We start from the raw sequence: 24,166 nt of genomic DNA on the forward strand, positions 1-24,166 counted from the left end.
TTCTTGGAGTTTACTGTACCAGGAGCAGAATAGGAGAAGAGTATTTGAGGGCCTGAATGTACAGGAATGGGGTCATCAGAAGAGGTTGCTGAGGTACTCTTCAACACCATTGTCTCTCTCACATCACCATGAAGACTGAAGCTATTTCCTAACAATTCCAGACTCTGCCAGAAGCCAGGAATCATTCTAGTGTCAATCAACATGAAGACACACAGGAAATAGAACTTAAACTGCATTTATAAGTATGTCTTCAGAATGTGGAGAAAGACGAGGTGTAACGTTACAGACAAATATCTCCCATACACACACACTGCCCAGATCTCAGTGACTTGGAGAATTTGCTTATGTAGTTTACTGAAAACAATATGGTTGTGTTGATGAAGGGTGTTGTGTTAGCCAATTTAAGTTTGAGGATACCCTCATTGCCATTTTTTGTCTGTAGTCAAGCCTTGAACCCAAGGCTGCCTTTCAGTGACAAGGCACCGATAACTTAGTGGTAGCTTGCCATCTGTATATTGTACCACATGTACTCAGGTGATTCTGGAGCTATTTATGGCTTTCCCTTTAGAGAGACCTCCTTCCATTCCATCCCTGCACAACTGGTGGGGGAGATGTTGCATTACCCCACCATAGAGAAATGTGGCTGTTATGGCTATAGTAGCTACCATGGCTGGTAGTGAATATGGATAACCATGCAGCTAACCACTGCAGGCATGACCATACCTTAGCACAGCCCTTTAAGAATAAAGCTTGGTAAAGTTATATTGTTCACTCTATTGAACAGGGTCTGATACAAGAATTGAACTGAGCAGCATGCCTGTGAAAGTCTACCTCTTATAGGGAAAGATGAAGATGATAGAGTTGAACTATACTGTTCAGGGTCTGAATGAAACATGGAACTACTTTTAAGATAGCATTCCAAATTGGCACTGTCCCTTTAACTATATAGAATATGGTTGATATTCCCCAATGTTAGCAGAGTGAACAAAACATTGTTTACTTGGGTTTAAGAAAACTTCTGACTCTGGAGAACAATTTTACAAAGTAAAATGGGATTTCAGCTGCAAATTCCTAGGACAGTGGCAGGCGAACGTAGTATAGTATACCATTGGAAAGGTAGTTTTGCCAGCCTGTGAAAATGTTGGCATCTGAAAATTAGCTTCACTAATAACTGGGTTACTTTTCTTGGGCTTGTTTTTTAAAACTGCTTCACTCACCTCATGAAGCTAATGGTTTTTAGAACATCCAAACTAGGTCAAGGGTAGTCATTTATCTGAAATTGAGAGTCTACTCATAGGGCAGTGATTCTTAAACTTTTGTACTGGTGACCCCTTTCCAATAGCAAGCCTCTGAGTGCAAACCCCCTTATATTTAAAAAGGGTTTTTAATTTATATTTAACACCATTATAAATGCTGGATGAAAAGCTGGATTTGGGGTGGAGGCTGACACCTCGCAACCCACTATGTAATAACCTTGAGACACTCTGAGGGGTCCCGACCCCCAATTTGAGAACCCCTGCAATAGGAGGTGAATAACCATACTGTAATGTCATAATACATATTAGATGTAAATATTCTACACAATATATAAACAGAGATATTCACCAGCCTAAGGAGTTTAGTTTGAGGTTGTACATAGGCTAACCAATATCAGCCTGAGAGACAAGTGTGCAACTTCCTCAGGAAAGTAGATGCAGGGACAAGAACATACTGTCAAGTTCACGTTTCGCTGCAGACAAAAATATTTTATTAGAATGCTCAGAGCTCTCCCAAAACTATGAAGCAAGTAAAAGGAACAAAAGGTTTAATAAGAGGCTTACATCTTCAGCACTGCATTATTTCACATCTAATTACATTTTGTCCTGTATAAAATACTTTGTTATACAAAGACCATTTGTGGTAGTGTACTCCAAAATATATCAGATTTAAATAAAGCATCTACATATGTGCCAACAGTGCAATATGCACTTAGATTAAAAATTGACTTCCTGAGCAAACAATGTTTTGTATTTAATCTAAAGCATGATTTTTCACTTGAATTCACTGTGTAATAAATTTTTTCCCCAATTTCAACTTCCCTGTTAAAACAGCTTTGACAGGAGTCTGGCTTTACCACTTCACTTCTAACTATTAAGTGTGAATCTATATCACAAAGAGCAACCAGATATTCACTGCTACAGTTGATACTGCAGTATCTGCCATAGTAGTTTGGAAAACATAGTACAATTGCAACAGAACACCACCACCCACAGAGAAGCAAACTGAAATTAATGCAGGCAACTCCCTTTAATACTAACAGAAGTCCCATATTCAAGGGAAACCTGTGTCAAACTCTGATAAAATTAACTTTCTGGTCTTAAAAATGCTGTTATATAAGCCAACTGAATGTTGCTCAAAACAAGAAGTTTTTTCTTAAGTATTTTTTCAAAACCAACTTTACAAGGTAAGGTTTATACCTCTGCTGCAGCACGCTTTTTTTTTTTTTTTTATATAAAAGGAAGAACTCATTGACAATAAGCCACAAGTCTTCTCAGACCTTAACTCAAACTTGTGGGATGTTTTATGTGAGATGTAGATAAACAAAGGCTCTCAGTATACAATGCCACAGAGCAACATAAGTAGTAACGTCTCTTTACTTGTATTTTAACAGTATAGAACCCTTTCAGATTCTAATTCAAGGTATGACCAAATCTGACCCTTATAATTTATTACCAAAATTTTAATATTTTAGTATTTTCTTTTGGCTGCTCACGTGTGTATGCAATGAGTCACACTTACAGAAAATAACTAGTATGCAATGTATCTTTTGAAAATCCCAAACAAGCTGGTTTCACGTTGTTCAGCTTGTTAATTCTTTTGGGCCTTTTATTGTGATGAAAAGACCAATCTCTGACATTATAAAGAATTAACATTTTGTAGTTCCAAAACTAATCATTGACATAGTAGACAAGAGGCTAGTTAAGGCAAGCAGAAAAAGCAAGCCTAAGTTTGTTCAGAGCACAGAATTGTATTCTATGCTTAAAGAGTTCCAGATCCTACATAGATATGATTTCTATTAAGGTACCTTAAAAGTAATGTTGAAATCCTAGATTAAAGCAATCTCAACTGTTTCTAAACTACAACTAGCTGTTTAATGTTTTGACCATAGAAGCAAAGCTGCTATTATGTTTGTAACAAGAGTTTTTGTAACTATTTCTAAAACAAATGTTAAATAATTCCTACTTGTATAGCTAGTTTGGTCCTCTCTGGAAGAAATTTTGCATGATCAAATTCTTCTGAGAGCTGCCACTTTAACAATTCAAAATAGCCCCAAAATAAAAATTCACTGGATCAAAGTGTACTTCCACCTACCATCAAATTTTAGACCACTGGAGCCTTAAAATGCAATTTTTGTTTTCTCAAGTTTTATAATTTCTAAATAAAAACAGTCAGTGAACCATGTTTGCCTCATTTAACAAGAGGCTCTATTTGCCCTCCTTAAAATCTGTAAGACATCAGATTTCTCAAACATGAGAAAAAGTGTTTGTAAGTACTGCATCTCTTAAAAATATGTCCATTTCTCAGAATCACTTATTTATACTGTACACTTGGTCAAGATGCTGTTTAAATATAAAACATAACATTGAAGGGAAGTATTTTTCACTCAAGTCTCTTTTGCTCCCAAAGTCTATCCATTTATTCATATGGTGAAATAATTATGAGTGGAGGGTAACAGTGAGAACCTTGCTTCAGGGAGCAAATATGATGGGATTTAGTGCAAGTTTACGCACTATCTTAATTCAATTTTTAATAAATCTCCATAAAGGAATACCTCCCCTTTCCTCTTTAAAAGAAAAATTAGTAAGTTCAAACTCATTTCCCTCTTCTCTAGCTGTAACTTTCTTAGGAAAAATGTAGGTGACTGCTAAATGCAGGGACCAGCCTTCTTCAGGGGAAGAAATTTAAGAGCACAAGAATGGCTGACAAGGATCATGGGTGCAGTAAGGCACTGCCAGTAGCTGCACCCTCACTGCAGGCCACATTTCTCTGCTAGATGCCACAGGGTTTCCCTCTGAAGTGTTGTGGGAGTGAGTCAGAAAAGATTGGTGCGTCTGAAGCCCTCCTACAGACTACCATATTCGTCCACTCAGACACCTGAAACCACCAGCTGTTTCAACTGAGGAAAACCAGTTTTTTGCACTGTAAGATGTAACTAGGAGAGTGACATTTCCTTAATAATACAAAAAAGGTAAGGAGTCATTGAAGGAAATGCCAATCCCCTTGGATTGTTTTGCCATACAAGTAGTTGAACAGAAAACGACATGTTATTTAGCCAATTTCTAGTTCTTCAAGTTTAAGCAGCTAATTACTACACAGGACAAAGACTTCTGTCTCAACAACTGGATTGTGTTTAGGCATCAGAGCATAGCCTACTTATACACAAAGTGACCTCAAGCAAGCTTCTGAAGTACATTTAAAAAGAGTGCTTATGAGTCTATTGACTGGAGCGCAGGCAGAAAATGAGACCCAGCCTGAACACTGGGCCTTACTTCAGTAAAGTAAATTTGCTTATACTCAAAAAGGAGGAATTTAATGAACTGCTTGGTTGTGCACTGATGGTGAAAAGCTCACCACCTTCTATGAAATGTCTTTGCAATCTCACCACTTGAACGTAAGGCAGTAGTCATAGTGCAAAAAAAAAAAAAAGGTTCAACATAAGCAGTGCTCTATCAGTCTACGAAACTGAATGTAGTATATCTTTCTAGTTAGTCAACAGTAGCTCTCAGCCCAACATACTCATTTTCCTTTCAGGAAGTCTCACGCTGATCTAAGGAAAAAAGTGGTTTGAACTTTATATATGGAAAAGGTTTTACACACAGAATTTACACCAGCCATACACTAAATATGTATTCAGTGGTATATATTATGAAGCGGGAAGTAAATCTCTTCAGTTGACAGCGATACACTGGGATATTAAGATAGCCTCTCTAGCATGTACCATTAAATATATTATAAATAAAGCATGAAACCATATTTATTTTAAATTAAACATGCTGAAGCAGATGCTTTCAGATAGCAAATTACAGTCAATTGTACTCATTTATCTCATGTTTGTCAGAACTGCACCTTAACAGCAATTGTTAATTAAAAACAAAACAAACCAAAACCAGGTTATATTTAAATAGAAAAAAGTGCAAAGCCTTTCAAAAAACACCTGTTTACATACATATTTATACCATGACAATCTCACATTAAACCTGGTAATGTCATCTGTCAACATGCTTGACCGTTTAAATGACCCACAGAAGGATTATCTCCTATGTAAATGTGGCAGGTTCCCACAACTATTTAAATAAAGGAAGCAAAGCATCCTTGTACTTTAATACTGCCCCAAAAGAAGGAATGTATACATCAGTCATATCTATTCTTTGCACTCCAGATGCATTTTGCATTCTCTGTTTCTCTCTTCGTCTGAAAGTTATGTTATGTGTCTATGAACAACAGTCTCCTGGGACTTTCCATTATAATGCTGAAGCTCTTCCTCACTCTCAACATTCATGATGTTGGCTGGATTTATTCCATTTTCAATTTGTTTTTGTTGTGATGGTGCTGTGACTAGTGAGTGGGCAGATTCCATTGTAGAATGGTGACTAACATCCACTTTCACTAAAACCTCATAATATAAGAGATAAAAAACTGGAGTTATAATACCAATCACCAACATTATCACCACTGCTGTCCACCATCCTATGCCCCAGTCTGCTCCATAATAGGGATCTTTCCGCTTTTTGGTTTTAGCATCAGGTTCAAAGCATATCTGCTGTGCAGATAAGGCAGAAACAACTTCATTAAGATTCTCTCTTTTTGTATCGTTACACTTTACTATTTGTTCTATATCGCGATCCACTTCTTTCAAGAAGTTGCCAACAGTCTCATTACAGGAAAATGAATCAGAAGTTGGTGATGTTTCTTGGAATTCTGGGGAAAACTGAGTAGAAGATAAGGATCTTGAAACTTGCTTGCCTTTTGGAGAGCAATGAGTTTCAGTCAATAAACTGAACTTCTTCACTGGAATTTTGATAGATCTCAGTGCAAAAAAATCCTGGTCAGTGATAAGATTATTAATCCTCTTGATGTCTGCAACCTGAAGAAAAATAAATAAATAAAGCAATGTAGTTTAAACATGAACAGGTTTAATAAACCTGAAGAAGAGTTCTAGCCTCCCTGAGTGACAGTGTATACCCCCTAAAAGGGGAAATCCCACCTTATAAATGGAACCCAATCAAAAATATTTTGATGCAAGACAGGGAATCAAAGTTCCAAATACAAACAAAATTTTTGAAACAGACAAGAACTGAAGTATAGACTGGAAGGCGGGAACTGTATTCTAATGCAAATAATCCCTTTGACTCCCTCTGAACTTGGGGGAAAAAAGTCACACAGCCTGTGTCTCGTTAACTATTTATAAAAATGGAAATAATACTCCTCCCTCCCTTTCAAAGAAACGAGGACCATTAGTTTATGAAGTGTTTTGCAAACAGACATACTATTACTGTAAAATGTGGTTTGGTTATTCTAGAACATCTAGGTAGATAGAAGTTCTCCTACTTTACAAAATCACCCTAATTCATCTAGTACAGTTCTTTCTTCTCTGCCTCTGTATTGCCAAGTGCAGCAATAGGCATAATTCAGGGCATTGTCTTCCTATGCCCCCCCTCTCTTTGAGAAAGGGCAGGGTTTCCTACAGATTTAAGAGCTCCGCTTATTAACTCTCACAAAAAATAGTCCAAGACAGCTACAAAAAAGTAAGCTTGTGAAGGGAGGGAGAGGAAATAAAATGGGTTCATAGACTTTAATGGGTTCATAGAATATCAGGGTTGGAAGGGACCTCAGGAGGTCATCTAGTCCAACACCCTGCTCAAAGCAGGACCAATCCCCAATTTTTGCCCCAGATCCCTAAGTGGCCCCCTCAAGGATTGAACTCACAAACCCGGGTTTAGCAGGCCAATGCTCAAACCACTGAGCTATGGTTAAAGGGGTAGTTAAAAAAAAATAGATTTCAGTTAAAACAAGTGTTCAGATACTTAACTTTTTTAAACTTTTCATCTTACAAGATGAAAGTTCCTCAGATTTGGTCTCTGCAGAAAGGCTCTCTTCCCTCCCCACCAATCCCACACCCCCGAAAACAGGAGCAAAACATTTGAGAACAAGTAAATAAGACTTCTGTTTCACTCACCAAGTTTTTTTATAATTGCTTTACAGTTAAAATGGCTAGAGAGTTGAATGTTTACATATAAGAACACCCCTGAGCATTCCCTAGAAAATTGTTTTTTATTGACCAAGTTATGAGCTTTTGAAAGCTGCATGAGCAAATGTAGCTCAGATTTTGTGCAAATTTCTCACTACTCTGGTCAAGAAGGCTATACTACCACACATGTACAGCTAGTTTAACTACAAAGTGAGAAATGTACTGAAGGTTCACCTTAGCTGAGGCAAGAGCTCTGCAGAGAGTGCCAAGAAGCTAAACACTACTCATGCAAGTTAAAATCCTAAAACTGGAGATGTTGCAAAGTTGGCAGCACCCTAAGGCGCATGTAAGAAGAGTGTTCTCTTGGCCCTCCTAAGGTGCATAGGGAGGGAGGTTAGTGGTGTCTGGCCAAATAGCTCCTAGTGAGGTTATTTACATGTGCTAATACCCATCTATGGCTAGTCTTCAGAATTTCAGAGTCCTGGAGAGCAAAGTTACTTATTTTCTCTTTATTTTTCTTTCTAAAAAATTAAAGTACCATAGGAAAACTTTTAGTGAGCACTGCTGTTATACTGTCAGGCATCCAAATCAAGAAACATCTCCATGCAGGCTGCTCTATTACAAGTCTGCCCACTTGTGGCTATGCACTGTCGTACAGACTTCAGATGCAGCCGCACATTCTCTGTCAGACACACCACACTTTTTCCCAAAATGCATAACATCCGGGAAATGCTTTCAAGAATAAAATCTGTAAAATGTGGTATGAAGATTTGGAATGAAAATGTGACGACAATACACGCCTTACAACATTAAGTCCTTTTGTTGTAGTCTTATGTGCTGTTGAAGAGTTATCATATAGTAACCCAGAGGGAGCTACAGTTCAGAGATGTGCAGTGTCAGCATATTTTACACACAGTAAAGTTTTTAGTCATTCTAGGTTCTATTTGGATGAAAGGTGCTACTGTACATACATTCAAGATTATAGCCAAGCCAATAGTTTAAAACATTAAAGCCTTTTGCTATATCGTAAGGCATATACTAATATTTTGTAGCATTTTAGTCATTCACTCCGAGTACCTTTTCCAGGTCCAAAGAGGAGCTCTGTATGGCTCAAAAGCTTGTCTCTCTCACCAACAGAAGTTGTCCGATAAAGATATTACCTCGCCCACCTTGTCAGCCTTAGCTTGGGTATTTCTTGCTTTCGGGGGGCTTAAATACTCATGCATCTTAGCATTCCTGTTGTGTAGTTTCTGTAGGGAACACTCTACGCGTCCCGCTGGGCCTGAGCGGCTCGTGGGCAAAATGACAAACCGCGTTGGGAACCGCTCTGTACACGAGACTTACCGAGCAACAATACTGCAGCGCTATCGCGTTTAACGTCTCGCCTTCCTGGATGTCCTTCGTTAGTAGCACAATATCATCCAGACGGTCTCGCGAGGTGCTTTGTCGCACCTTCTCCCTCCCTCTTGGGCGCAGCTCGGACACCTCCCCGTCCTCCTCCTGCGCCTCGCCGTCCGCCTGGAGGCCGTTTCCAAACGGGTAGGCGCGGCTACCGCCCGCGGCGGGCAGGGCTCCGGCCGGGGGCTGGTTCCTCCCGGCCATTCTCTCGGGAAGCCTCTAACGACAACAGAGAAACACCTGCCACCCGGGGCAAAGCCTTCAACCGCGCCCAGCGCCCCTCGCCCACCCGCTGCGCTGGTTCCCGGCGCCCAATCAGCAGCCGAGGCCTGCGCACGGCGCTGCACATGTGGCGTTACACTGGGGACGGGCGGAGGCTCTGCCGCGGCGGGCTGGTACCTGGTCCCCCCACCGCCGCCGATGCCAGGGGTCGTGGGGCTCAGGGCGGCCGTGCCGGTCCCTCTCCGCGGGGAGGAGCAGGGCCAGGGCGAGGCAGCACCTACCTGCCGCTCCCCCAGGAACTCTTCATGGCAATGGCGGCGGGCGGCCGCCGCTCACCGGTTCCTTCCGCGCAGGGCGGCCCGTAGCAGCCGCCACGTCCGCAAAGCGACCCCGCCCCCGGTCCCGCCCCCGCGCGCGCTTAAAGAAGCCTTCCGCGCATGCGCATTGAGTAAGGGACGCTGTAGAACGGCGGTCGACTGTTCTCTGGGCCGCGGGAGCTGTTCGCTGCGGCCCGCCCCCTATAGACACGGTGCCGAGGGCCGTACACCAAGCGCAGCCGCCACCGGGGCCAGGGCTATGGAACAGGCGTGTCCCCGGGGGCCGACCCGGCCGAGGGGGCGGGGTGCCTGGGTTCCCCTAGCCAAGCGCTGGGGCAGGGCGCCTGGCAGCGGTGCCCGCTCCGAGCGTCTAAAGATCACGAGACTGGCCCCAGGATCCCGGGGGTTTGCAAGGGACACCAGTCGGGGTGGGTGATTTTGGCCCCAAAGCAGGCACGCTGCTTGGACCCGAGATCAAACTGCAGAGTTGTGCCCACGCTATAAAATGCTGCTGGGTGGGGCGGAGTCTCCACCCTGAACCCGGCCCTGAACAATTTGAATGAGTGCCCCAGACCTGGTGCCCCAGGTCTGCCCAGCCGGGAGTTGTACAACGCCGCTCAGTGACGTGTTTGGCCCTCACTGCTCTCCGACTCCTTCTGCAGTTCTAGTGCTTCTCCAGATCCCCTTCCGGGTCTGAAATGGGAGGCAGATCCTGGGGCTCTTCTCCCCTTTCCCAGACCTGGATTGCAGGGGTGAAAATGGAGGGCATCGAGCCGGCCAACCAGTTTATTACAGGTGAGAAAAGGGGAATAAAGCCTCCCTGAGCTATTGGATATATTTCAGGTTTCAGAGTAGCAGCCATGTTAGTCTGTATCTGCAAAAAGAACGGGAGTACTTGTGGCACCTTAGAGACTAACAGATTTATTTGAGCATAAACTTTTGTGAGCTACAGCCCACTTCATTGGATGCACGCACTGGAAAATACAGTGGAGAGATTTATATACACAGAGAACATGAAACAATGGGTGTTACCATACACACTGTAACAAGAGAGATCAGGTAAGGTGAGCTATTACCAGCAGGAGAGCGGGGGGAGGACCTTTTGTAGTGATAATCAAGGTGGGCAATTTCCAGCAGTTGACAAGAATGTGCGAGGCACATGATGGCATATATCACATGGGTAGATGTGAACGAGCCTCTGATGGTGTGGCTGATGTGATTAGGCCCTATGATGGTGTCCTCTGAATAGATATGTGGACACAGTTGGCAACGGGCTTTGTTGCAAGGATAGGTTCCTGGGTTAGTGGTTCTGTTGTGTGGTGTGTGGTTGCTGGTGAGTATTTGCTTCAGGTTGGGGGGCTGTCTATAAGCAAGGATTGGCCTGTCTCCCAAGATCTGTGAGAGTGATGGATCGTCCTTCAGGATAGGTTGTAGATCCTTGATGATGCATTGGAGAGGTTTTAGTTGGGGGCTGAAGGTGATGGCTAGTGGCGTTCTGCTATTTTCTTTGTTGGGCCTGTCCTGTAGTAGGTAACTTCTGGAGCTACACTATCAGAGGCTCGTTCACCTGCACATCTACCAATGTGATATATGCCATCATGTGCCAGCAATGCCCCTCTGCCATGTACATTGGCCAAACTGGACAGTCTCTACATAAAAGAATAAATGGACACAAATCAGACGTCAAGAATTATAACATTCAAAAACCAGTCAGAGAACACTTCACTCTCTTTGGTCACTTGATTACAGACCAAATCTGTAATTACAGACCAAATCTGGCAATTCTTCAACAAAAAAACTTCAAAAACAGACTCCAATGAGAGACTGCTGAATTGGAATTAATTTGCAAACTGGATACAATTAACTTAGGCTTGAATAGAGACTGGGAGTGGATGGGTCATTACACAAAGTAAAACTATTTCCCCACGTTTCTTCCCCCCCCCCCCTACTGTTCTTCACATGTTCTTGTCAACTGCTGGAAATGGCCCACCTTGATTATCACTACAAAAGGCTCCCCCACCCCCCTGCTCTACTGCTGGTAATAGCTCACCTTTCCTGATCACTCTTGTTACAGTGTGTATGGTAACACCCATTGTTTCATGTTCTCTGTGTATATAAATCTCCCCACTGTATTTTCCACTGTATGCATCCGATGAAGTGAGCTGTAGCTCATGAAAGCTTATGCTCAAATAAATTTGTTAGGAAATATTTCAGCTCCCTCTTCCTCTCTTGTAAAAATGGTGTCCGCTGCTTCCTTTGCCCTCTCGCCTACCCAAAAACTCCTCCGCTGTATAAATCTTTCTCCTTTTACTAAAGAATTCCGTGGAGAGAAACAGTTACTAGTTTCTACCCAATTTTTTTTAGAGAGAGAAAGCTCTGCCCAGGTCTTGCATTAGCTCTGGTTGGCTGCTTTTTCCTAGGAAGCAGAAAAGTGGGGAAGGCTAGACTGACCACGTTCCCAAATGACACCAAGGTAGGAGCTTCTGGTCTAGATCACTGAAGTGCCTTCAGCAGGGGCCAAAATTGTGGTGTACAAATCACAACAGTTGGCAAGATTAGGGTTGGGCCAGACAGTGGAGGTACACGTTAAACCAGTCAAATGTTGCCAACCACAAGTGTTCAAAAATTCTGAAGAAAGAATCATGAGATTTTAAAAAATAACACATTTTGGATAACAACAAAATAACTTTTGATTTGTCTTCTCATTTTGAGCCTTTAAGCCTAAGGTTCACATTTTCAAGCTTTTCTTTGCGACAAAGTCAGGAGGGCTAGAAATTTCCAAAGAAAGGTGAAATTCTTAAGTAGTCACATGACTTCAGGTGCAGGTTTTTAAGAAAAACATTTGAGTCTCATAATACAATTGCAAGAGTTGGCAACATGTGGTCAGTGTTTTGAGTGTAACATAGGAGGTTAGACCCAGCTTAACAAGTGGCTTTGTCGGCGTTAGTCTGTTGATACACAAAACAAAAATAATGTATTGCCTGTTACTGTTCTTTCCTTGAACATGTCCACAAATTAGAGTTGCTACCTTTTTGGAATTTGCCTTGCAGAATAAACTTCAATGCATAATACCATTGTGACACAACATCATGACTGTTTGCTAGAGTTTTTAGAGAGAGCTGACGGTCCCAGTTATGGGTGGGAAAGGAGGTTTTGTAGGTGGCGGTTAGCAGAGTTCCTGTTAAAATGGTCATTTTCATTATTTTATTAGACACTAATGATGTATTAGGTCATCTAGAACCTGGTATAGTATCTTAATTTAAATATAAATAAAATACATTGCAATGTGGTAACATTGTAAAATAAGGTTGTGATGCAGTGTGATATGTAAATCACAACAATGTAATGATGTTTTGACAATAGATTTTTCCTGGAAGCATTGCTTGAAGGATGTGAAATTGTCTCAGGAAAGTGGGGATGGCTCACACAAAATTCTGGATACTCTATAGTAATCGTAATCCATTTAGAAACTCTTAAGGGAAATGATGCCAATAAGAAAATCAGAAGTTGCAAGCATCAAAGGAGATTTTCTATCCAGAGCAATTAAGGTGCAGTACCAAGGAAGAGAGATATCATGTAAAAGAACATAAACATAGTGGGCTGTATTCTCAGGTGCACTGCAGAAGTATATGATAGGAGTTAAATATGTATTGGGCCCAAGGAAGGGCACAGGCCGTGCAGGAGTGATTCTGCACCATTTTAAAGCAAGCATAGTGGCACACTGCAGAGCTCATCTGCTAGCAGTGTTAATGGAAAATTGTGCATGTCCGGTACAAAATTGGGAGTGATCAAAATAAGCTAATTTATGGGCATCTTCATCTCAGCATTAGGTGTAACATAGCTCTAGCTACCCAGAGCCATCTTTAAACTACTATAAGCCCTTGTGCAACCAGGGGAATTTCTTAAATGAACTTAGGGAGCCTAACAGTTATGTTTCCCCACAGTCCTTTTTCTTCCTTGCAAAGTGTATTTGGTAGCATCTTCCCAATACTTAAAACAACTAATCTAATGATTTGGCTAAGAGCTATTTCTTGTTATGGACCAGATCTCTAACTGGTGTAAGCTATCATAGCTCCGTTGAAGTCCCTCTGTGTATAAGCAGCTTTCATGCACCAGTTTCAATTGCTAGTCAGTTACCTAAATGAACTTGTATCTGCCTCAATATGCTCTTCTGTAATACAAGCAACAGCAAATTGTGGGAAGGTTCAATCCTCCTCCAACTACATTAATAGACCATGTAGGAAGTTTTATGCAAGCTGACAATATTGGGTTAATTATCTACAAACCAAGATTTTCTTATGGTATCTCCAGGTGACAGAAAATAGTAGTAACAAGGGAGTGGGAATTTCAGCTATTAAGAAGTGTCACTGGACTCTTGGCAAGGAATGTCTGAAACACCGACTCGTCTTTAAAAAGGAAGCTTTCAGCAATAGAAATGAAACAACTGTCATTGTCGGTAGCTGGGAAACTGGCAATTCAGATTCCATTCATGTTGCTGAAAGATTGTTTTATAAGATTGGTCAGAGTAGTGGGTGGACCTTGAGAGGGCACATTTCATACTCAGTAACACCTACAGCTGAGTTTGATGATTATTCCAGCATAAACTACTGATGGCATATTGTGTTGAAAATGGCACATTTTTCTTTAGTCTTTGGGTGGTGGGGTACAAGGAAGGTCAGGGCAGGGAATTCCATCATTTCTTTTATCTAGCGGTGCACCATCAGCGTGAAAGAGAACTGCCGAAGCAGCACTTTCCCTCGGAAAAAAAAAGTACTGGAGTTTGCTTTGACCCCACTACACCCCTGTCTGTAACCATTTGTAACTAGTGACATTTTCCCATCAATATACAAAAGGATAATTTCCCAACTTGATGAGCAGGATGGTAGCTGCACAGCTACTATGAATGCTAATGGGAAAACCGCCTTTCTCCATCCCTCTGTAAGTTACTTTGCATATCCTAATAGCGCATACTCAACGAGCAACAAGGTCAGTGTTAATCACTACATGGCATTCCAAGTGCAACTGCAGCAGGCTCTCCACCCTTTCCTTTGGACATGTTGTGTCCAACATTGCTTGAACAGAGAAGAAGCAAGGAAATACAGTCCCACTGGGAACAATAGAAGTATTATAAGAAAGGATTCAAGAAGGAAAGGAGGTAAGGAATTGAGATGGGGGAAAGCTGATACCTTTTCTGAGTCATCCTCAGTAAATAATCACATCTTGTCTTTCTGACAATACATGCATGTTACTTTCCCCTACTATATTGTAAATTACTAGCATTTTATAGTTAAAGACATAGGCCAAGATTTCAACTTTGATGGTTAAAGTTAGGCATCTAAATACATATTATAATCCCCTGGATGAAAGGGCATGTTAGAATACGGGTAATTAAGAGATTCACTCAGATATGTACACCCAGAGGCAATCTTAGAGTGGTGCATCTCCCTCTGCTCCACACTTGGGATTACCATTTAAGGGAAAAAAGAAAAGGAGTACTTGTGGCACCTTAGAGACTAACCAATTTATTTGAGCATAAGCTTTCGTGAGCTACACAGCTCACTTCATCGGATGCATTCAGTGGAAAATACAGTGAGGAGATTTATATACACACAGAACATGAAAAAATGGGTGTTATCATACACACTGTAAGGAGAGTGATCACTTAAGATGAGCTATTACCAGCAGGGTACCTTTTCTTTTTGCGAATACAGACTAACATGGCTGCTACTCTGAAACCTGTCATTTAAGGGAGTTAGAGGAGGCAAATGCAGCAATGTGAAGTCCCTGGTAGGAGAGCTCCAGTGGAACCAAGCTGTCCAGCCAATGTCTTCTTACAGGACTTAAAGGGAGGAAGGCTGCAAAAACATAATACAGCTTGGGTCTGTAATACATTTCTGGGGGACTCAGTGTGGCATAAGACAAATCTTTCCTCTGCTTTCCATTTCTTCCCAGGCTTGCTCAGCACATGCTCTCCCACCAGATCCCCAGACCTAAAGAGAGCCTTTGGCAGGATCTCAGGGAAGTGGGAAACACTGCCATACATATAGCTACCTCACCACCTCCCCCTTTTCTACATGGGAAGTGAAGATTTTTATACAGAAGGGAATTATTGGGTCCTAAGATTTCCAGGGCTCCCCCTGCTGGCAGAGTGCTGTGAGGGGACTCAACATCCCTGTGGTAGCATCTGTCACAGGACAACCTGCACAAGCCCACCTGCATCTGAAGGTCCTTCCCCCAGCCTTGTGGGAGGGACCACTGGACCTGGGAAGCAACTGAATATGTGGGACAACTAATAAATAACAGGGTTAGGAGTGCAAGTCACAGGTTCAAGACTGGGGATACCGAGCAGAGAACCCTGGAGAGTGCCCACTGCTCCTCAAAGCTGTCTAGGGAGCCAGCAGATGCCACCCAGAGGAACTCTGCCTGGATGCGTGAGACCAGGGAGGAGAGGAAATAGGCCCCACTGTTGCAGAACACCTGCCTTATTGGAAATCCAGCCTTGTGGGCGGGACCACTGGACCCAGGAACAACTAAGGAATAACTGAGTCAGTAGTGAAGGTCACAGGTTCAAAACTAGGGATCCAGAGGGGGACACCGAGTAGAGAACCCCGGAGAGCGCCCACTGCTCCTCAAAGTTGTCTAAGGAGCCAGCGGACACTGCCCAGAGGAACTCTGCCCATATGCATGAGACCAGGGAGGAACGGAAATAGGCCCCACAGTTGCAGAGCACTTGCCCTGTTACAGGACTGGGAGATCTTGGGCTAGTCTGCCCTATTTAATTAGCACCACCTTTGTGATAATTAGCTGCTTCCCAGCCTGAGGGGTGGATGGAATAAATGGGGTCAGGTGTTAGCCTGATGAACACCTGGGCTGTATTAAAAGGACTGAGTCTGAGAGAAGGGAAGAGGAACTACAGTAAGCTGGTTAGGTGCTATGGGAGGCCCTAGAGATAGTGTTTGCAAGAAACAGGGAGGTCCCTGAAGGAAGCTTCTGAAGTCTCCTGGGAAGGAAGGCAGTCAGACCTTGCTAATAAAGGGTTGTCAGGGAGAAAGCCCTAGGAGGCAGTGCTCAGCTAGAAGAGCAAAGAAGAACTATGCAGAGAACAGGAGTAGGGGCAAAGAGCAGGGAATTTCAGTGAGTCGTAGACTGTGAGAGGGGCTCTTAGGAAAGCAGCCTGGAAGTCAATGCTCTGTAACAGAGCAGGGCAGGAATTAAAGGTAGCCTAGAAGGGGCTGAGAACCAATCCCAGAGGACAAGCTGATGTAGCTCACAAGGGGCAGAATAACTGTTTAGATGTTCTTTGGACTTTTGTTACACTGAAAGGGGACTAAATTTGGAAGGTGACCTGACTGGAGGACTGGGACCTGGAAGCTGCTGTAAAATCAGCATGGCAAATAGCAGCAGTCCTGATTGTAAGAACTCCTGCAACACCATGTCCTGGCTTGAGGGGTTCTGTGATGGTGAGTTCTGCCCTATTCCAGGGTGATGCTCTGTATCTTGGGGGAACCCCCCTGAACCCCCATGTTCATCCTTCTAATATGATTGTGTGGTATGCAATGCAAAGTTTGTCATGTCGGGTATCTTCGGAAGGTTCATGATGCACTGAGCATTGTTGTTATAGTAATGTTATAAAGTGTAATTTCATGTATATAGTTATGAGGCTGAAAATGTGTCCTCATGGCTTAAAACAAGCCCAAGCAAAACTCTCCAGGAGCAGAAGGGCAGTGCACACTTCATCAGGGCGTGTATGGGCATGAGGCTGGGCACCTAGCCCAGCCTCATAGGAACAAAGGACACTGGCCTAGGCAGCAACAGAGGATCTGTTGGGCTCTCGAGTGAGTCACTCCCCTTCCCTTGGTCAGTTTGGGACTATGATGAGGTAATGCTTACCTGACTCTGAAATGGGGAGGCAAAGCCAAGAGGGAAGAAAGAACATGATAAAAGGGAGAGATGCTTGCCATGCTCGCTCTCTCTCTCTCCCACCTCCATCTGCAGACAGCACCACCAAGCGGCTGAAGCACTGATCAAAGGGGAGAGCCAGGCTGAAGGGCAGCCAGTCAGCCTGGGGTGAGAAGCACCTAAGTTTGTAATGGCACCAAAAGTGTTAAGATCAGCTTAGAATGTGCTTTGCTTTTATTTCATTTGACCAAATCTGACTTCTTGTGCTTTGGCGTATAATCACTTAAAATCTGTCTTTTGTAGTTTGTTAAATTTGTTTGTTTTTTATCCTACCTGAAGCAGTGCGTTTGTTCTGAAGCGTGTCAGAGACTCCTCTTGGGATAACAAGCCTGGTACGTATCAATTTCTTTGTTAAATTGATGAACTCAAATAAGCTTGCAGCGTCCAGCGGGTATAACTGGACACTGCAAGATGGAGGTTCCTAGGGTTGTGTCTGGGACCAGAGAGATTGACTAGTGTCGTTCGGTCGCACAATCCAACAGCGGCTGGCCAAAAGTGCTCACTCACGTAGCTGGGAGCAGCTTACATGCTAGAGGCTGTGCGTGAACAGCCTAGGAGTGTGGGCTCTCACAGCAGAGCAGGATAAAACTGGCTCCCAGAGTCAAGTATTGGAGTGACCTAGGAGATCACCGGTCCGGATAACACCAGGGGAACGTCACACAGGGTCCCTAGGCACGCTGTTGGGGGTGCAGATTCTCTAGCATCCCATTGTGAGGGCTTAGACCAGGGATGGGTAATAATTTTAGCAGGGGGGCCACTCCACAAATTGTGGTAAGTCGTCATGGCGCGCATTTCTACTGTATTAATGGAGCAGATGCAGGGTCTGGGAGGGAGTTTGGGAGCAGGAGGGAGCACCAGGCTGGTGCGGAGTGTTGGCGTGCAGGGGAGGGTGACGGGTGTGGGCGCAGGAAGGGAGTTTGGTGCAGGAGGGGGCTCTGGGCAGGGGATTGGGGTGCAGGGTCTGGGAGGGAGTTTGAGTGTGTGGGCGGGTTCTGACCTGGGGAGGAGGTTGAGGTGCGGGAGGGGGTGCGAGGTGCAGGCTCTGGCCAGGAGGCGCTTACCACAGGCATCTACCAGCCGGGGGCGCAGCAAGGCTCAGACAGGCTGCCTGCATGCCATGGCCCCGCACTGCTCTTGGGAGCGGCTGTGGCCAGCTGCTGCTGGCATGTCTCTATGCTCCCCTTGTGGGGAGAGGGGCAGTGGGTCTCCGTGTGCAGCCCGTGCCTGCAAGCACCACCCCTGCTTCTCCCATTGGCTGGTTTCCAGCCAATTGGAGCTGTGAGGACGGTGCTGGGGACGGGGGCAGCCCGTGGAGCTGCCTCCCTGCCCCCCTGGTCAGGGGTGTGTAGAGACATGCCAGCAGCAGCTGGCTACAGCTGCTTCCAGGAGTGGCGAGGGGCCACAGCAGGCAGACAGCCTGCCTAAGCAACCCCCTGCACCGTGGGACTCTTAGCGGCCCGGACTCAGAAATCACGAGGGGACAAAGGAGGCCAGACAGAAATGTTATACGGGCCAGATGCAGCCCGTGGGCTGTATTTTGCCCACCCCTGGTATGGTTTCCACTGCCACTGTGGTGGCTGGGAGCTGTGGGGTCCCTCTCCCCCCCCCCCCCCGTGAGGATGTTGCTCATTGCTGGAACCCTGCAGGGGGACCCTAAGGAGGCTGTCGCCCGTCGCTGGAATCCTGCCGGTGTCCTGCTGGCTGCCAGCTCCGTTCCCGTGGCCCCAGGGGCTGAAGCAGAAAATGTCACGGAGGTCTCTAGAAGTCATGATTTCCGTGACATAAACGTAGCCTTAATTAAACATGCTGATGCTGTACTCTGGGGTGCTCAAACTGGGGGTTGGGACCCCTCAGGGGTTCACGAGGTTATTACATGGTGGGGATCGCAAGCTGTCACCCTCCACCCCAAACTCCGCTTTGCATCCAGCATTTATAATGGTGTTAAATATATTTAAAAGGTTTTTTAATTTATAAGGGGGGGTCACACTCGGGGCTAGCTATGAGAAAGGGGTCACCAGTAAAAAAATTCTGAGAACCACTGTGCACACTGAAGTCTAACACATTACTCTTCTTCACATAAGAAGTACAGATTTATACAAAAATAAATTCTACATACATTTATACAAGAATAATTTTTACTCTAGAGCATTTTTTGGGCTTGGGTCAGTGACCTTTAGGCCTATCCCAAGTCCTGCTTTAGCGCTTGGCTTGTGTTCTCCTTAGATCAGTTTGCTTCCTTTGCCTTGGCCTGTCTGACTCCTTCCTACCTCCTGTCTGAACTTTCTGTCTCTCACCCTGAGCTCCCTTGCATGGTTCTGTGAGTGAGTTTATATATCCCCTGCTTGGCTTCTTTGTTCTGTGTTTGGTAATTTTCCACTTTCCAAACTCCAGCACCCTGCAAACTGGGTTTTCTGGGCAGGAGCCAATTTTTATTCCAAACTGTTTCCACCTTATGGGTGGTTGCTGAGTTCCAACAACCCACCATTGTTCCCACACTGGCAGAGACATGATGCAGTCTTGCAAGCTCATGGTAGAGATCCACAAACAGATGGGAGCCTTCATGATACAACAGTTTTCATAGTAATGTCCTCGTATCAGCCTGAATTCATAAACTTCACAGACAGATACTTTGTGATGATTTGGGGATCTGTTATGCTTAGATAATCCTTGTGTAGCATCTCTCGGGTGTGTTGTGTGGAATTACAGAGAGGTTGGACTATAAGGTCACTTTCTCTTTCTGTCTCACTCTCTCACAGTTGAGCAATTATTGAGCCAGAGAGAACGAGGATGACTCTATAATCCAGTAGTTAGAGCATACACATGGGAGGCAGGAGTCCCCGATTCTATCACTTTCATTATTTATCCATAGCAAAACAGCTTCAGGAAACACTGAGGCAGCTCACATCAAAATATCCCATATTAAATTGGTTAGAGCACCTCTCCTGAGAGGTGGGAGACCCTGGTTCAAACCCTTTCTCCTGATAGGAAGAGAGCGTAATTGAGCCTGGGTCTCCTATATCCCAGGTGAGTGCTCTCGCTACTGGGCTAACCATTATTAGGTGCTGCTAGTGGCCGGATGTTAAATAGGACCATACCTGGGAGGCAATGAAGGAACTTTTATGCTGTAAGCTTACTCACTGACTGAGTTTAATGGCTGGCCACCAATATCTGCAACTGGAACAAACTGGCAATGAAGAAAAGGCCTTTGATTGCATTCCAGGGTGGGTAGAACTGCACCAATACAGGGCCTGATCTTCTTGTGCAGTGCAACTAATTAGAGCCAACAGGAGGGCTCTTCTGCCACTCAATCATCTTGCTACTAGCATAGGAGGGAAAAGAGGACATGCCTAGGATGCCCTTGCATTACATTCATGCCTGACTGCATTTTAAGCCCCTTGTGGTTGGTATCGCATAGGGTAAATTAGAGCAGCTATTCCCTTGTTCTGTAAGAAAGGGGAGGGGAACTAGTCAGCACAGTTCAGCAGCAGGATCAGGGAAGAGCAGAGGTGAATTTTAAGCCACCTATTCACACACCCTGATTTGCATCCTGTGCAAGTTTGCCTCACTCCAGGATTTGGTCCACAGTCTCCTGATAAATCCAAACACCTTAAATGTTACTGCCTTCACAGCCTGCTGCGTTGATGGTACCTTTGGACAAGGCAATGAGGGCACGTTCACAATTTCTGTTAATTGCAAAAAGCAATAGACTTTTACACTAGCATTTTTCTGTCATGATGTTAGTAGTAATCATTTTATTAAATCTCTTGCTTATTCAATTTAATTTGCTTCACAGGTTTTTTTGGGGGGGTGGGGGAAGCAAAATTTACAAAAGAAAAATTCTGTGCTTCAACCAATTAGAAACTGGAATATTTGCACCGGGTCAGATCTTTTAGGTGTTGGTTACATTTTCTTGCAGAACAAGCTAATTTTATATTTGCATTTATCTTTTGTATCAGTGGCTCTCCATAAATTAATAACAATTTCATTTAGCATAATTGTACTTTAACAAAGATATAGCTATACACTCCAAAATCATTGCTCTATTAAAAATGTTTTAAGCATTTTTTAACAAGTTATAAAGTTTCCACTTTATATTTTATATCTAAGTAACAGACATGGGATTCCAGTAAACATAATAGCTCCTTTTCATGAATTTTAAAGCAGATTCCTTCTTCCCCCCCATTCTTATACAACTTTTGTCTTTCTATTCTACTTGGCTTTTATACGGACATCAGAATGCTTCAGAAACCTTTACGTTCTCTTTCACTGAGTATTAGGCATGTTAATGCAAATATATTATGAATAATCACTCCATAAGGAGAAATAGTAATGCATCCCAACTCACATTAGTAAAGTGTCTACAAGGTACTAATATGCCTAGCATGACAAGATGAATTTAATGGGAAGAAACAAGGAATTTATTTTATTAGTTTCTCTCTAACCCTCAAGTAATAAATCTTAGACGCTTTCAATATTGATTCAATGAAATGAATGGCTGAATCATTCTGGAGGGGCTCTGCCAAGTGGACAAATGCTTCCATGGTTACAGTGTGATATGCAGTGTGGTTACTGAGCTTTGTTGGTTTCCTCCCTCTGCCATTGAAGTAAAATAACAAACTGCAGGGAAGCACCACGCATGGTGGGCATAAACTGGAGGCAGCTCTGAAAGATCAAGCTAGCTGGTCTTACACAGATTTTAAACAGTATATTTTCTCCTGATTTATGCAGTAACTATTCTAAATATGTAAAGGGAAGAATATGGAGGCACATGTCACTTTTTGTTGAAGAGAATATTTTGATCATTTGTGCGAACAATCCCACACCCTGATTTGATATGCCACAAATATAAAAGGCTGTAAGGGAACACTTTTTGTAATAGAGAAAACTACAAGATTCATCATGTTTTTTCTAGGGAATATTCTTAAGTTTATTTTTATATCAGGCAGTTTTCTTGCATGAGGATTGCCTGCAACTCCTCACCAAAAAACACCATTAATATATATTTCATTAATAGCAAAAGACGTGTATAGAGTATCTTTTTACAGAGGTGTTGTAGGCTGTTTTACAGTAAAAGATGACTAAAGGGTTTGCCTTGGCACCCTGTGTAGTCAGTATTGTTCTTACCCTCATCTCACACTTGCGTGAGTTTCAAGTGCTGCATCAGCTGGTGAAGAATCCAGCCCACAGATCTTACACATTTTAAAAACAAGCTGACAAACAAATGTTTCCTTAGTTTATAAAGCTGCACTAGGGCCAGCATTACAAATAGAGGATGGAATCCTGAACTCCTTAGATGGATTTTAGTCAGGCCAGAACTATAACTGGAACCAAAGAGGACAGTGAGGAGGTGAGCGTATCCACATCCTCTTTTCATGCCATCCACTCCAGGGGAGAGCATACACTTTACTCCCTTAAGAGGTGGAGCAGCAGGAATGTGCCTTCTACAACCTTGAAAGCTCCAGAAAGTGTTATGCTTCCCTGAAGTATAATTCCTTGTAGATCTCTCACTGGGGATGTGTGTCCTCCGCCCCCGCCCCACATGACCATAACATTGGCTGCTGCCTTAAGGACCCATTTTAACACCAAATACAAACACCATGATTTGGCTCATGAATAGGACTTCAGTTTCACGATGTATAGTTACATTTGGAAGATGAAATCCTGACCCCAATGGCAAAACTCCCATTGACTTCAAGGGAGGAAAAATAAACAAGAAATGAGTAGCAGCTCATATTTTGGCCTGTAAACTTTAAGGGGAGAAATGAAGAGACTTAAAATATATAATTAACTCGTATAGAAGAATAGAAACTGTTTAAAACTGTTTTTTAGTGCCGCTGAGTACTTTTTTCCCCCTGAAGGGCAAACAAAATACTTATGGATGACTGAAGGCAAACTACATAAAAGTTTGTATGGGGCTGATAGAGCTGCTTAACACTTTTCTTAATTGGTCTGAAATATCTTCTGAGAAAACAGAAAGTAAAAGTGATGTATGTGGGAGAGAGTATACAAGACTTACACTTACAGTATGTAAAGTAAAAAATTATATTGAAAATAAGATGCTTGGACACAGATTTGAACTGTATAAGAGTTTGCCTTCAGAAGAATACAATTCAGATATAAGTTTTCTGGAAAGCATTCATACTGGATTTGCTACCTAATGTCTGAAGTGCTTTGAGTGTCCCATGTCTGTTACCAAGGCTTACATGAGTTTTTTTCAGTAATTTAGTGGGCGTTTTATAAGAAAGCATTCTGAGTTGCCATCTAGTATCTACATTGTCAATGACATACTGCAAATTAAGAGATGGACACACTTGACTGGAAAAAACAAGGCTGCAAGTTTATTTAACAATAACCACACATGAGGGGAAGACAGGGAGTTCTTGCCAAGTTCTCATCTTGCTATTTCTCTGTGTGATCAGGAAAGCCAGTAGGCTCCCACTGTGGTTTGAACAGAGGCCATTAGGCCTCATTATAAGACCAAACCACCTCTGCAGAGATGGTAATCTTATTATGTGCCAATATAATGATACACTATGCCTCCAACAGCTTCAGCCTGGCAGATGGAACAACTGAATCCAAGTTGTAAACCGAGCTAGTAAAAAAAATGGAAACTAAATTTTGCAAAGAAATAAATACGTAGTAGTTGTTTTTATTTCAAAGTATTAGAAACTGACTTTTTTCAAGTCTTTTTGTGATTTTTTTTTTTGTGTGTGTGTGAAATTTTTGTCAAGTGCATTGTGAGAATTTTTCATTTACCAATCAGCAGAAAATTGTTGATAACCATTTTCATAACATTTCAGTAATGGTTTTGATAAACTATTATGAAGAGACATTTCCCCCAAACGAACAAAACATTTTGACAATGTCAACAACTTTCCATAAGAAATGCCATTTTTGACAAAAGGCCATTTCTCTGTTTAACATGTCACATGAAAAGTTTCAACCAGCTCTAGCTATAGACCATGCTACTGCTAGAATGTGACAATCAATAGTAATGCTCATCCTCTAGTCTGAGCTGAGAGGCTAGTATGAGCAGACAAGT

General features: G+C 43.1%; 1 protein-coding gene and 1 pseudogene across 1 annotated transcript; one reads left to right on the plus strand and one right to left on the minus strand.

The window, feature by feature from the left end:
- Positions 1-1,718: 1,718 nt before the first annotated feature.
- On the minus strand, positions 1,719-9,180 carry LYSMD3 (LysM domain containing 3; the record flags this gene model as incomplete). Its single annotated transcript, XM_074953779.1, has 3 exons — positions 1,719-6,124; positions 8,573-8,845; positions 9,130-9,180. Coding segments are annotated over 3 exons (990 nt in total), but the record flags the coding sequence as incomplete, so codon positions are not given.
- A 2,236-nt stretch (positions 9,181-11,416) lies between these two features.
- LOC141988304 (U5 spliceosomal RNA) lies at positions 11,417-11,545 on the plus strand (annotated as a pseudogene).
- Positions 11,546-24,166: the final 12,621 nt, after the last annotated feature.

This window comes from Natator depressus, chromosome 5, assembly GCF_965152275.1.
Source record: "Natator depressus isolate rNatDep1 chromosome 5, rNatDep2.hap1, whole genome shotgun sequence".
Taxonomy (NCBI): Eukaryota; Metazoa; Chordata; order Testudines; family Cheloniidae; genus Natator; species Natator depressus.